Below are 15,325 nucleotides of genomic sequence, written 5' to 3' on the forward strand. Positions count from 1 at the left end.
TTGGCTCTTACAAAATTTTACCTTTAATTGGAAGCAAGTTAAAGTTCAATGAAAAGAAGTTCAATGTAAGATGAAGGAATAATCTAACAAATAATGAAATGAAAAATAAACAGGGCAAACAATACACAAAGATTTATAGTGGTTAAATCAAGGATCTACACCCACTGTCGTGATTGTTCAACTAAGGATTTTTCAACTAAATCACTCTAAACGGTGAAATTCCCAAGCTTCCACCAAGCTTTTACAATGGCTTCTCACAGGCTCAGCCACAACCTTTAACAATGGTTTTTCCTGAGATCAACCAAGACTTAAAACTAACTTTTCTTAGGCTGAGTTAAACCTATACTCTCAATCAAGCTAACCCAAGCTTGATTAATCCCCTTAGAGTGACTCGCACACTCTAAGTAATCAAGGAGAAAAGAAATAAAGAAGTACCTATGATCACTAACCTGATCTGAATGGTACAAAGTGAAGTGCTTAACTATAGTACAAAGATTGAAGTGTAGAAAGTATGTAGAAAGTTTTTACCATTTTTGAGCTCTTTTTTATCTTGGAAGCCTTCAAAACTAATTCATAGCTGTTGGGAGTGCCTTTTATGCTTGGCAAATCAACTTTGAACTCTGCTAGACAGATTTTGACTGTTGGAAATAGTTTCGAGATAATTCTAGCTGTTAATCTATCTCTTACCATTCAATTCAAATTTTCAGATAGAATGCTATTAGTCGACTAACATTGCTACTTCGTCGATTAAGTCATCTTTGTCTCTAAACCCAGTTTCTGGCAATAGGCTCTTAGTCGACTATCATTGTCTCTTGGTCGACTAAGTGTTCTCTGTCTCACAGTTTGCTTGAACCTGCCAACTTCTCTTTTGAGTTTTATCCAACCAACTCCCTTGATTATCCAATTGAGAGATTTCTTGTTTCATTTCTCAATTGTAGCTCCTTATTCTTATGAGTTTTGATATTTTCTTTTGAATGATTAACTAATTATTTAACGTACATTTTTATCCTACACACTCAAGTAGAAAAGTTAAACATAGATAAATGGAAATATTTTATTATCATTAAAAACTAATGGAGCCAACACATGTGCTGCTCATGTCCCAAAAATGGGATGTGGCGTAGTCTTAGTTTCTTTACTTTTAGTAGTTCTAGATTTGGTTGTTTGGATAAGATTCAGTAGTTTTAATTTTAGTATTTAGCAAAAGATTTAGGCAATTCACTATAGGATTATACTTTACTTTCTATTATATTACTTGTTAACAATATGTGCAGTTATGTTGTAAATTCGACAACAAAACACTCACGAGCATCAATGATGTGAAAAGCCATGTCAACTTTCAAGCACTTGCAATCGACGACACCGAGCCAAACTTCGAAAATCACAAGCTTTTGGAAGTGAATCAAGTTGGAAACCTCAAGAGTCAAGTATAAAAGCTCTAATTAGGATTTTAAGGAATCATAATTGATCTTATGAGCATTATAATCAACCCTCAAGCTTCAGCAACGACGAGATCTAATTCAAACTTGTGTCTAATAGCTTCAAACTTTCTTGAAACTATAAAAAGTGGCCCTTGATTCATTTTAAAGAAAGAGAAGATGACACCAAAGTGGAAAAACCCTTAAAGAGACCCTCAAACTTATCTTTCCTCTGTAGGATTCATCTTAGTCTTCCAACAAGCATTCAAAATCCATTCAAGCTCACTCACTTCTAAATCCTTGAGTTGATATTTGTGAGAATTTTTCTTTTCTTTGTGCACTTGTAATCCAGCCTTGATGTATGGTGGTAAGATAACAAATCGTTTAGGTAAGCATGCATGGATCATGTTTTGAACACTTAAATTTAATTTTGAGCTAAGAAAATTTTATGTTTTGATACATTAAGATGATTTCGTAAATTGATGTTAAAATGAGTCCAATTGGACATGTTTTTCAAGTTTATTTTTGCATACTGGAGTTTATCTATCGATAGATGTTCCTTAACTATTGATAAATGTTATTTGTTTGAACCCAGAAATGATTTTGCTAAATATCTATCAATAAATATGTGGTATTTATCGGTAAATAAAAAGTCAAGAGATTTTCTAAAGGGATTTTAAATCCATCTATTGATAAATGACCTTGACTTAACGATATATGACATTTTAAAAAAATAAAGGGCTAAAATAGTATTTTTCTCATCCAAAACTATAAATATGACACATTTTAGGATAGTTGGCAACCCTTAGTCGCATTTTTGCTAGGTAAGCACTTCTTAAAACCCTCTCAACTCATTTTTACTTCAAATAATCATTTTTATGGTTAAAGCTTGGTTCTTTAACTTTGATGACAAAGGATCCATTTTTAAGCTTTGAAATTTGCAAAGCCCATCATTTTAACTTTGAAATAATTGTTTTAATGCCCAAAATTTATTTATTACCAAAGTTCAAAGTTTTGTGGTTTTCCTAAGCATCCATGCTCACCTAGGGTAAGGGTAAAGGATTTATAGGTTCCTAAGTGATTTTAGGTAATATAACAGTGGGTTTAAGTTAAAAAAATCAAATTTAGCTAAACTTGAGTAGTTTTGAAAGCGTTGGAAATGGTTAGTACAAAATTTATGAGTCTAGGTAACGATTGTGATGATTGTTCTAGGCTAGGAACGCTTGAAAACTCCGCTGATAGCGTCGAAATGGAGTTGTGATTAAAGCTAGGGATCAATTCTTAAATTAGCTGAGTGGATACAACACTTTCAAAATATTTTGATATGTAAAGTTAGCATGATTTCTATGATAAGGATTATTTATGTGAGTTGAATGATATCTCTAAAATGGTTTACCAAAGGATTTCATTTTCACAAATGAAAATGATAATTTAAGAGAATAAATTGTTAGTGATTGTGAAATGATTGATATAATGGTTTTCAAGATGTTTATGAATCTACTATTAATGTAAATATTCTATACTATAAGAAATGATTGATAAAGCGTGATGAATGCCATGAGATTATGCATATGATGTATGTTTCCATATACTATATGGGATAAGCAAGCTTGTATGTGAAGGACACTCCACATAGCTAATGCTATGAGTATGAGGACTCTATGAGTGCGATTGATTCCACTCTCACGAGGTACAAGTGACATCTTCACTCCTATGATGCATCATAAATATCCAAGGTGCAATGGGACTATATGTTGTCGGCCCAAGATTGATGGGTGTCAAACCATCAATGTCTGAGTTTAATGTTAACGAGATGTTGCTGATTGTTATAATGATATGTTGCACCTTAAATTTGTTTGAGTAATGTTTAAGAATTGTACTCTACGATCGTATCAAAATGTGTTTAATAAAGAGGACTTAGCTTTAAAGATAGTCCCAAAAATAAGGAGACCTAACGAATGGCAAAATGTAAAATTTTGCCCAAAAAATAGAATTTCAAAGGCTACTTATCGATACATGTTGAATATCTATTGATAGATAATAGACATAATGCAATAAGAAGCATTCTACTTCAAATCTATCAATAAATGTTCATCATCTATTGATAGATAAGTCACATAATTGTATGTTTGACTTGTTTTAAAGGTTTTTCAAAGGCAAAAGAGTTTCCAAAATTTATGTAAATTTGATTTCATGCAAATGCTATTCTAAATGCATTTAAATACCATGTTTCATGAACTTTATGATTAACTTGTTTATGAATGGCATGAGATTACAAGTGCATGTTTAGAAAATACTCTTATCCCATAGCTTGTCCCCTTATTGTATCCACTCACAGAGTTTTTGTGACTCACACTTTATTTTTTGCCATTTATTTTATTGCAGATAAGTGATAGCATTCTGATAGTAGCCAGTGTCACAGATACAAGTGTTCGATGTTCATTCTTTGGTAGATGTATAGTGGCCACTTTATGCTTAGAGGGTTGGTCACATTCCACTAATGAGTCGATCTTACTATACATTTATGTTTACAGACTATGAACATGTTTATGTTAATGTTGTCAATGTTTAGGCATTTTACATTGATAATGTTATGTATAAGATTATGATCATGGCTCGAGACCTTACATGGACACTCGAGGGGGTTGTTGATATTTAATGTTATCGTGCACTTAGACAGTGGCATTTGTTAATATATAAAATCCTTAAGTTTATACAGTCAAGTTAAGAAGTTCCTATATTGTGTAATGAGTTTTATGAATGCATGTAATATGATATTGTATAATAATGGATGTTATAAGATTCTTCTACACATAATTACGAATGTTTAACGATGTTTATGATAAGAAGCTTGGTTGGGCCTAGTGGGTTATTCTTGTCTGGGTCCATGCGTTAGTCACGATCCTTTTAGGAAACGGGATGTGATAACACCCAAGCTTAAACCTTTTCCAATCAACCTTTGTGAGGCAAATTTTTGCTATTACTTCTTTTTACAGATATTTGTAAAGGTTCAAACTTAACCTTTAAAAGTTAGTGTAAAGGTTATCATTTGATCTCGTTAAAAAGTCGGTGTAAGTGTTATTGCTTGATCTCATTAAAAAGCAAGTGTAAGGGTTATCACTTGATCCCATTAAAAAGCTAGTGTAAGGGTTATCACTTGACCTCATTAAAAAGAAAAAAATTTATTTAGTGGATTGCAAACTCCTTGCTTTTAGGCACTTGAGAAAGCCAAACAACTATAAAATCCATGTGTCATGATTTATTTTTATGCCTTGTGGTTTGTTAATGTCATTTGCTTTAAAGAAAAATCACTTGCTTTGTTTTTGGCACAAGAAGAAAATCTGTTTTTCAAAAAAAGGGTTATTTTAATTAAGCTTGTAAAAGAAATTTTAAAAATACCAATTCACCCCTTTCCTTGTATTGATTGCATTGAGCTTAATACACTAATAGACTTCTAGCTCAATGCATCAAGATATGATGCATAAGGCTAAGACTTCCTTAGTTTTCAAGATATGGTGTGACCGAAGTTGCTCAAGAGTTCTTAGATGAGATATAGGTGATATGTAATGCATTGAGCTGTATTAGCACGAGATCAGTGGAGTTTGTCATTTTCATGCATGACAAGGTAGCCTTGACAATGGTATGAGATGTTACTCATTGATAAAGCCACAAATGTTGCTCCGATGACTTGGGATGAGTTCAGCATAGCATTCCTAAAGCGTTTTCTGCTAGAGCACATGAGTTCAAGACCTTATTGTAGACATCAGGCATGTCAACGGAAAAGTACAATGTGAAGTTTATAGAGTTGGATAAATATCCCCATGCTTGACTGTTATAAAGAAAATAAAAACTTAGAGGTTCATAAATGGTCTATTACTCATTTTGTATAAGGTTGTAGTGTCTCATGATTTTACTAATTACTCTAAAGCCATGAACTGTGCATTGAAATTGAAGCTTAAGGATAGAGAAGGATGGACAGATGTACTTAAACCTAAAAAGGCCAAGACTAAAGGTCTTTTAGGCCATAGAGATCCTATTCCAATGGTCAAATATACCTATTCCTTAGTTTAATAAAGCAATCATGGAAGCTCACAAGGATCCCATCAAGGGAGGGAGGCTAAGAGAAATAAAGATAGTAGAAGCCATAAAGGGATCGCATCTCAGGGTCAACAAGGTGCTAGGAAAATATGAGCATAGAGCTTGTGTGGTCCGAGTTAAGAAAAAAGACACTTAAGCAAATCTAATACTGATGGACATGCTTGAGTTTGATGTGATTCTTGCAATGGATTAATTATCTCCCAACTATGCTAGTGTGGATTCTCACCATAAGCGGGTTAAGTTTGATGAGCTTTGGAAAGACCCCTTTCTATATACAGGGAGATTGTAACGTGGCCTCAAATAGCATGATATCGACCATGACTGCTAGTCACTTAATGAGACATGGATGTTAATAATTTTTGGTTATGGTGATAGACACCCAAGTAGAGCTAATTAGTGTGGTAAACCTACTTATCGTGAGGGAGTTCGTAGATGTATTCCCAAAAGAGTTACTTGGATTACCTTTAGAGTTGGAAATAAAATTTTACATAGACTTGGTGCAAGACACCAATCCTATTTCTATAGCACCTTATCGGATGGCATTGACCAAGCTTAAGGAGCTCATGGATTTGCTGAAGGATTTATTAGACAAATGAACCATTTGTTTTAGCTGGACAAGCTCAGCAAGTTTATTAGAGTAGTTACCCATCTACCAAAAGAGATCGACGTGATTGGTGGGCAGTATTTAAAACAAAAGCTAGAAGTAGATTTCAGCTTCCTAGTGGTGGAGATAGAGAAAATGAAACTGATTTGCATGAAGAAGTGTACCAAGATAATGATGTACCTATTACAATAAATGTTACTCCCTCGGAAGAACTTGAAAACTTTACAGTTCTAGCAAGTGGTGATTATGAAGAGGTTAATCTCTTAATTGAAGATGAAGAAGATGACATGTAAAGAGATGAAGATGAAGAAGATGACATGGAGGAAGATAAAGATGAAGAAGAAGAAGCTGAAGACGAAGATGAAGAACCTTTTAGTGATGATAGTGATAATAATGAGCAACATGAGTTTGCTTCCTCTAGAAGTGATTGATGATGGTAGACATATATAATATTCAGTTTGTTTCTTTTGTTACACAGTTGTTTAACTTAGTTATTACTATTGAAAGATATTCACATGTTATACAATTATTATAGTTTATATTCTCAATGTATACATTAAAACTACTAATGGCATCTTTTATTGTACACATGCATAGGAATTACTCTCGATTATTGTAATTTAACGATTTTATAATTTGCTTAACTATTTTTTTTAAATTGTTGTGTATTAGTTTTAATAATATGTGATTTTTGTAGGAATTATGGTTAAAGGGAAGCATTCAAAACCGAGACCTAGAGCGACAAACGCCTCTAGAATTATGTCGTTGCCTACAAGTGCCACAATGTTTGTTGATCCATCATTTCAACCACAGATGCAACAATTCAATGACGTACCCTCTAAGCCACCCTCTTCGTTGGCGGTATGTACTGAGCAAGTAGATAAGGAGACCTCTACTCACAATTCTTCTAGATCCACATCTATTGATATAGATGCAAGTGTAGATGGTACATCCTCAAGGTCAAGGGGTAGGGGGCCTGGTGTGGGATTACAGACTCCTACAGATCCATCAGAAAGACTGCATATAACTTCTATTGGAGATAGGTATGTTATTTTGTATTAGAAAGATTTATTTATATTTTCTATATATTGTATTATGCAATATTTTTTTGTTATTTTGTAGAAGTACTTTTTGCAAGCAAGGGATCACAACTACAATAACAAGGATCATAAAAAATTACTTCAACGGTCCATGGCCAATGTGGAAGAAAGTTCCTAATGACATATAAGAGTTGATGTTTATAAAATTTCATGTACTACGTTTGGTTTTAATTTAAGGTATTAATTTTTTTTTCAAGACATTAAGATAATTTTTTTAATAACTGTATTATTTTGATGTAGGAAAAATGTGTCTGAGCTACAAATCAGGATGTTTTGGTTGAACAAATACGGGAAAAAATTGGTTCCGATCGATTAAGAGACATGCTTTCAGAAGAGAGGAACAAAGCAATGACAGAAGCCAAAACAGACAACATTAAGGATTGCAAAGGCATGTCAAGAGAATGGATCACAAATGAAATATGGGATGCCTTTATCGATGCAGTATGGGGTACAGAAGAATGGCAAAACAAATCGAGAAAAGCAAGGCAAAATCGATTAACGCCTAAAGAAGGAAGCATTCCAAAGCACACTGGCGGTTCAGTTCCATTTGTTGTTCATGCAAAAAGGATGGTATGAATTAATCTTACATAAGCATTTATATGTATGGTTTTTTTTCAAACTTAATTTAAATTCTATATTTAGTACTCTAACTTTACCTTTTCCTTAAATGTTATTTATTTATATGGATTATGATTGACTACATATAGTTGTTAATAAATGCAGGCAATTGAGATGAGAAGAGATGTTAGCTTTTTAGAAGTGTTCAATCACAGCCATAAGCGTTTAGCGGGTCACGGTGATTTTATAGATAACAAGTCTAAATCCGCAAGTGTATGTACAAGTTAGATTAATTTTTACTTCAAAGTTGTGAATATAATTGAATACTAATCTTATTTAATTTTTATGTAGAAAATTTATAATTCTGTATTATCACAGAAGTATAGAGAAGATTCATCTGCTCTGCTAGAATTCGATCCGCATGCTTGGACTGAAGCAATTGGAGGGATGAGACTACACGTACTCACATATATGGGTTTGGTACTCGGGTGCCTGTTACAGCTCTACTTAGTGGAGTACAAAGTAATGCAGCAACATCTGAGTTTGCCAGCCTTATCAACTCTAACGGTAACAGGCCCGCAATTGCATTAGAAGAAAAAGTAGAAAATCTATCAGACAACTTAGATAAGATTCGTGACGAAATACGTGGGGAAATACAAGAAACTAAGACTGCAATGGCGGAAAGCATGACTAAATTTATGGCACGTATGGAAGCAATGATCGTGACTAATACGATTTCAAAACAAGGAAATGTGGGAACTTCAAGCTCAAATATTGACAAGTAAGAACGCAACATCTCATGATATGATGTCTCTTTTCCATTTATAGACTTGGAGACTTTTTAGTCTTGGTATTTAATAACAGTATGGAATTTATATTAGGTTATGTGTTTTACATTTTGAGATATTGTATGTTTATGATAATTTTTAATTGTATGAACTTGACTTCGCATTTTAGGTTTTATTGTGCTTCTATTATATATTTTGAAAGCAAATTGTGGAAGTCAATTGGACATTTATTATTGAAATTTTAATTGTTGAATTTTGTTGGATAAGCATCACTAATAAAAAAAGTATTACTAATAGAATTTCCATTGGAAAAGAATTTCCAACGGAATTTTCCGTTGGAAAGTCCAGCAGAATTTTTTCGTTGGAAATTCTTTTCCGATGGAACATACCATTGGAAATTTCCAACGGAAAATCTCGTCGGAAAAGAAATACCAACGAAATTTTTGGGTGAACCATTTCCCACGGGAAATTCAGTTGGAAAAGAATTTCCAACGGAATTTTTCTGTTGGAAATGTCGAATAGGAAATTTCATTGGAAAGTCATTTCCGACTGAAAATTTCGTTGGAAATTTCCAACGGAAAATTTCGTAGCCAAAGTATGGCCAATAGAAAATTTCTGTCGCAATTTTCCAATGAAATTGTTGTTGGAATTGACTTTCCAATGGAATTTTCCGTTGGAAATTTGCAAAGAAATTTCGTTGGAAATTCATTTCCAACGAAAATTCCGTTGGAAATTTCCAACCGAATTTTATGACTGACATTCAGCAGTCTACATAGTTTTCAACAAAATTTTCCAGTGGAATTTTTCGTTGGCAATCTCCAACGGATTTTCAACGAAAAGTATTACCGACGAGGCTTTTACCGATGGATTTTCCAATGGAAATTTTCATCGAAAATCCGTTGGAAATACGTATTTCCAACGGATTTCCAACTTGTTCCGACGGAAAATTTCGTCGAAAAAAGCTAGTTTTTTTGTAGTGACATTGTTAAGGCATAGCACTCCCAATCCTTAAAGAAGAATTTTCTAATTCATTAGTGTGGATAACCATTGGAGGCTACACAAGGATTCCTTGGACAGCTTTGGTTTGCAATAACCGGGCTAAGGTGGTTGAGCCTTTTGAAGGCAAATCGGTGGTTTAACAAAAGATTCATCAACCTTTGTTATTAAGGTAAATTTGATACAATCATACATATTTGTAATTTAATTTCGTACTCAATTCGGTATGAAAGAGATCCTAAGAAGGTGAGGCATAATTTAATCTTAAATTTATTTTCGCTGCACTTATTTGTATTTGATGCATGATTATCCCTCACCCAACAATTCTAACATTATAGCATTCGAGCATATCTTGCATTATGTACTCTTTCTCATTTCATATAGTGTGTGGGGTTAACTTCGCACACAACTAGTCAACCAAACCTATGTTAGGTATTTATTCATAACTCATTTAATATGTGGGATTTATCATCACATAAGCATAGCAATTTATGATGCTCCAAGCATTTCATGCACATCTCATTGAAGTGATGGTTTTGGTATAAAACACTTAAAAAGACTTGTTCCCCTTGTTGAAAACTAATACATAGTGGGATATTTACATATATATAGTAGTTTTGAAAAACATTTCCAAAGCATGGGTTCATCCATAAACACATTTTCGTTTCACGAAAACATTTATGGTAAAACATAATCATCAATAAACATCAAACAACGCCTTTAGCTTTACATGCTAAAATAGTTTGAAAGTGGTGTCTCCACTCACCTTGACAAAATGATGCTTCTAAGCTATGCTCTGTCAAACTCACTTGTTCTACGACTAATGAGCTCAACACAACCTAACACAAAAATTTCTAACATAAATTTCCTAGTTTTGCAATAAACCCACTAGTTCAAAACTAGTTAAGCAAACACATATTTTTTGTTTCCAACCAATAATCCTTAAAACTTCAAACCCAAATCAAATATATTGAAACCTTAAACATCATTACCTTAAACACTTCTTTTGAGAATAAAACCCCTAAAAATCTTCAACTTAATTGAAGTATATTTGCTAAAATTTATGGAAAATACATAGTAGGGCGTAACTGTTAATCTTACCTAAAAATCAAGTTGTATGCTTAATCCTTGCTATATGGAGTCCATGGAGGCTAAAGAAGGGTCTGGAAAGGAAGAGAGAGTGTTTGGAGGCTAGTCGAAATGAAAAATGTTTGAAAAGCCGTGTTTTGGGGCATATAAATTTTTTTTGTACCCTATAGCCTGGGGCTTGAGCTTTTAAACATGAAGGTTGATCCTTAGGCTTAAATTTTCTATCCTAGGATCAACCTTGGTTCTTGGGATGTCGATCCTACACCAGAAGTTGATCTTTTGGACTCCATGTTGCTGGGATCGACTCTTTAACCATTCTAGGTCGATCCTTGAGTTTTGAGAAGCTATTCTAAGTGTTCCAACTTATGAGGATTGACCTTACCTTGCTTGGGGTCAATTCTAGACACCTCTAGTAGTTATTTAAGGATCTTGCACCCTGGCGATAGACCTTTCAAGCTCAAACTTGGAAACATCCTTTTCTTTGGTTTGTTTTTTCAGCCATTCTTTTAACCATTATTCCTCCATGAATGTAACACGATAATATATATATATATATATATAGATTTACATCAAATAACAAGAAATTCTCATTGATATCATCACCAATGTATACTTCATAAAAATTCAAATTTATACCAATTTCCACAATAAGAAAACTTGGAGTTTTACACATATCAATTTCAAAATTTAGGAATTCATCGTATTTAGTAATTTGTTTTATTATAGGGAATTGAAGTTCAAGAAAACTTGAGCCATATACGTTTTATATCATTCTAAATTTTGTGTAGCATATACATATTTGCACTACATGCATTAATTAAAATCCATGTAGCATTTTTTCTAATGAAAGAAACAATGTAACATATATCAAATAATATGTATATCCATGAAACTAACCGTTAAACAAATCAATCAACTAAAACTAATACAAAATTATGCTAACTCACTTATAGTAATATTTGAACTTAAAAATTAAAAATTATAAAATGTATAATACCTACAAAAACCTCTGAAACATTCAAATAATTTCTTTTTTTTTTGTTAAGTTCAATTAAGCCTCTATACTTTTATTTCAAGTCAAATAGTCCCTTATGATTAATATATGATTAACTGTTAGTCTAAACATCACTTGTCATTATATGTCATGTGGTACTAATGTGGCATGTTGATATGTCATAATGCATGATAACATGACATGCTAATTTAGAATGATGACATGGCCTCATGACATTTTTAACCTCCATGTCAGCACCATGTTAGCACATGAAAAAGACAAGTCGTATTTTGACTAATGGTAGTCAGTCAACCATTAGTCATAAGATCCTATTTGGCTCAAAATAAAAGTATAAAAATTTGATTAAACACAATAATACTTTGACTAATTGCTTATAGTAATACTTCAAATTGAAAACTAAGAACTATAAATGGTATAATACCTAAAGAAGCCTTGAATATTTAGATAAATTCAAATAAGTTCTTGCTTTTTATTATGTTCAATCAAGCTTTTATATTTTTATTTTAGGTCAAATAGACCCCTATGATTAACAATTAACTAACTGTTGTTAGTCAAAACATCAATTGTCATTTTATGTTATGTAATGTTAACATATCATAATGGATAATAAGATGGCATACTAATGTGACATGATGACATAGGCATATGGTATTTTCAACCTCCATGTCAACACGTAAAAAACGATAAATAACATTTTAACTAATGACAGTTAATCAATTATTAGTTATAAAAACGTATTTAACTAAAAATAAAAATATAAAAACTTAATTAAATATAATAAAAACATAATATTTATTTAATTTTTAAAAAATAATTCTAGTTTACCTTTATAAAACTTTTCTCTTACGAATATCGAGATAAGTAATCATCGGCAAATTGTCAACAAAACTGAATTTGAATGGCGCTGGTTCTAATATATCTTCTTTGTTGTGTCTGTTTATATTCATGCTTCAATTTAATTATGGGTCATGCCATGGACAGCACTAACCAGCAGTCCTTGCTTTCGGCTGGTCATGATCAAGGAAACTAGGAAAAAAAATACATTACTTAGTTTTCTCGTTGATTTGCATTTGATTAGTCAAAAGAAAAGGTTGACACTAATTATTTTCTTCATGGACATGAGTGTGAACTCAACACTGGGCTCCTAGATGTCGGCTGATTTCTAAAGTAAATAGTAGAAGAAAACAAAAATATTTGGACCTTTCTCTTCCCAAAAATTGTCTTTTACACTATTATGTGGTAGATTCAATACAAACTTTATAGACATATTGACAGATAAAAAGTTTTGTGAGAAATTCAAATATCCTTGATAAAAAAATCAAATTTTTAATAAATAAAAGTAAAATATTATGAAAAGTTATAAGTTAATTATATAATTTACTTAATGTATACAGACATGCGCATACATAAATATGCCTTCTGTTTTTTTCTCTTTTGCATTACGTGGAAATGTGTTTTCATTGCAAATAAGGACCCCACATTGAAATTTGGGCAGAGGTATGCTAAGGTGTACACTACCGAAGAAAAGATTATAAAAGTCTCGGAATCTGATAACTCGTGAGATGTTACCCAACTTTATACAAAAAAACCCTAAAGACAAAAACCACCGAAAGCAAAGCACTGAACACGCTTTGATTTCACTTCCAACTTCCAAAACTTGGTCAAAAAAAACGCCATCATCATACTCAAATCATACCACAAGCATGCAACCGGAGAATTCCGAGCTCTACCGTTTTCTGGCTCAAAACGGCGTCGGATCGTACGGCTTTCCTGCCAATTTGGAGTTTCCAGCTATGCAAAGCTTTTCCAGTTCCTCCACGTACTATCCTCTGGAGATGTCTGGAGTTACAACTGAGACGACGCCGCAGGATAGAGCTCTTGCTGCTTTGAAGAATCACAAAGAGGCTGAGAAAAGGAGGAGAGAGAGGATTAACTCTCATCTCAATAGGCTACGGAGCCTTCTTCCTTGTAATTCTAAGGTATGTTTTTTGGGGTCTCTTGTATATTAATGGAGCCACACACACCATGTATAATATTTGCTCACGTCGGTGTCCTGGAATTGTAAAGTCTTTGAATATAATTTTCTCGGGAATTTCCAGCGATTAGGGAAATCGGTTTTTGATGCTGATGGACTTAAACTGGTTTTTCATACCACCCCACAATGCAAATTTTTCTATGCTGCTTTTGGTGGGAAAAAATGTTACTTCCTTTCTCAAAAGAGGAAAGTAAAAAATCTTTTGTCTTAATAAAGTTAAAAGTTTTTAACTTTTGAGCTATCTATCAAAGCTTTGGATTCGTTTTCCTTGGACGGTTGGACGTTTGAATTTTTGTATGTTTACTGTAATTCGTGCTTTGTTGACTACTTGTTTTCTGGGAAAAAATCGTAAAGGGATAGAAATTTGGGACTATGATGGATTTCCCTTCACCCCACGAAAAGAAAAAAATTTGCCAATTGACTTGACGTTTTCCTAACACAATTATTCGGAGCAATTTCAGCGATTAAACATTGCAAATTCAAATATAGAAATTTGCAGTATATTACTCACTCTTGTTTCTTTTGCTTTCACTGGACAAGGTCTTTAGATTCTGAAATCTTGGGATCTATATCAGCCTTATGAAGCTTTTGAACCGTTCAAACAGCTGCTGCTAAAGCAATTTTAAAGAACAAAAAGGAAGAAAACATTTCATTACTTTCTATGCCTTGTGCGTTTGGGAAAGTCAATAAGCTTTTTACAATTAGGGTTCTCTTTATCTTTTCCTTTAATTAAAAAATTTTTTTTTAATTGTCGCAGACAGACAAAGCTTCTCTTCTGGCGAAGGTGGTCCAACGCGTGAAAGAACTGAAACAACAGACCCTTGAACTCACTGAACTCGAAGCCTTCCCGTCTGAAACCGACGAAATCACAGTGCTTTCATGCGATTATTCAATTGATGGAAGGCTAATATTCAAGGCTTCCTTGTGCTGTGAGGACCGGTCCGATCTTTTACCGGAGCTAATCGAGATTCTAAAGTCTCTCCATTTGAAGACACTAAAAGCAGAAATGGCAACGCTAGGAGGAAGAATCCGCAACGTTCTAATTGTTGCAGCAGATAAAGATCACAGCATTGAATCAGTTCATTTCTTGCAAAACGCATTGAAATCTTTGCTGGAACGTTCAAATTCAAGCGATCGGTCTAAAAGGAGACGGGTATTGGATCACAAAATAATGGTCTAGTCCATATGTAAGAATTGTCCTTCCATTGTTTAAAGATTTTATCTTTCCTTTTGATTTAATTTTTTTCTTTTGGGTGGTTTTTGGTGTTGGGGGTGGGGAAGGGAGCTCGATTTCGTTTTCTAGTGTGACATGGATTGTACTTGTATGGTGGGTTTGTTTAACTTGTATTTGAAATGAAATCCAAAAGAAGGGGAAAAGATCTTCTTGTGCTGCAGAACCGTGGGGGGTCACTACTAGCTTGCTGCTGTGTTATAACTATAGGATTTAGATTTGAGAAGATCTGGGTCGATCCTGCAGTTAGCAAGGAAAAACCGGAAGGAGAATCAAATCCAATCCAATAATCCGATGTTCTGAAATCTCAATGAAGGTGTACGTACGTTGTGGGTGTCTTTTAGCTGTAAAAGCAGTAGTTTGTGTGAGTTTCGAAGCTCTCATAGAATAGCA

At 33.4% G+C, this 15,325-nt stretch overlaps 1 protein-coding gene across 1 annotated transcript; it reads left to right on the plus strand.

Moving 5' to 3' along the window:
- The first annotated feature begins 13,217 nt into the window (after positions 1 to 13,217).
- Positions 13,218 to 15,098, plus strand: LOC110426502 (basic helix-loop-helix (bHLH) DNA-binding superfamily protein). Its single transcript, XM_021441728.2, has 2 exons — positions 13,218 to 13,645; positions 14,459 to 15,098. Exons 1-2 carry the CDS (start codon positions 13,229 to 13,231, stop codon positions 14,879 to 14,881), a joined length of 840 nt encoding a protein of 279 aa, XP_021297403.1. The 5' UTR covers positions 13,218 to 13,228; the 3' UTR covers positions 14,882 to 15,098.
- Positions 15,099 to 15,325: the final 227 nt, after the last annotated feature.

This window comes from Theobroma umbraticum, unplaced genomic scaffold (genome assembly GCF_002168275.2).
Source record: "Theobroma umbraticum cultivar Fairchild unplaced genomic scaffold, ASM216827v3 scaffold_89.0, whole genome shotgun sequence".
Lineage (NCBI taxonomy): Eukaryota > Viridiplantae > Streptophyta > Magnoliopsida > Malvales > Malvaceae > Theobroma > Theobroma umbraticum.

What these genes read in the sequence shown, in the direction of transcription:
- LOC110426502 (XM_021441728.2), top strand. Translation starts at nt 13,229, where the DNA reads ATGTTACCCAACTTTATACAAAAAAACCCTAAAGACAAAAACCACCGA. An exon ending in TTCTTCCTTGTAATTCTAAG is followed by an intron (nt 13,646 to 14,458) that starts GTATGTTTTTTG and finishes TAATTGTCGCAG; the next exon opens with ACAGACAAAGCTTCTCTTCT.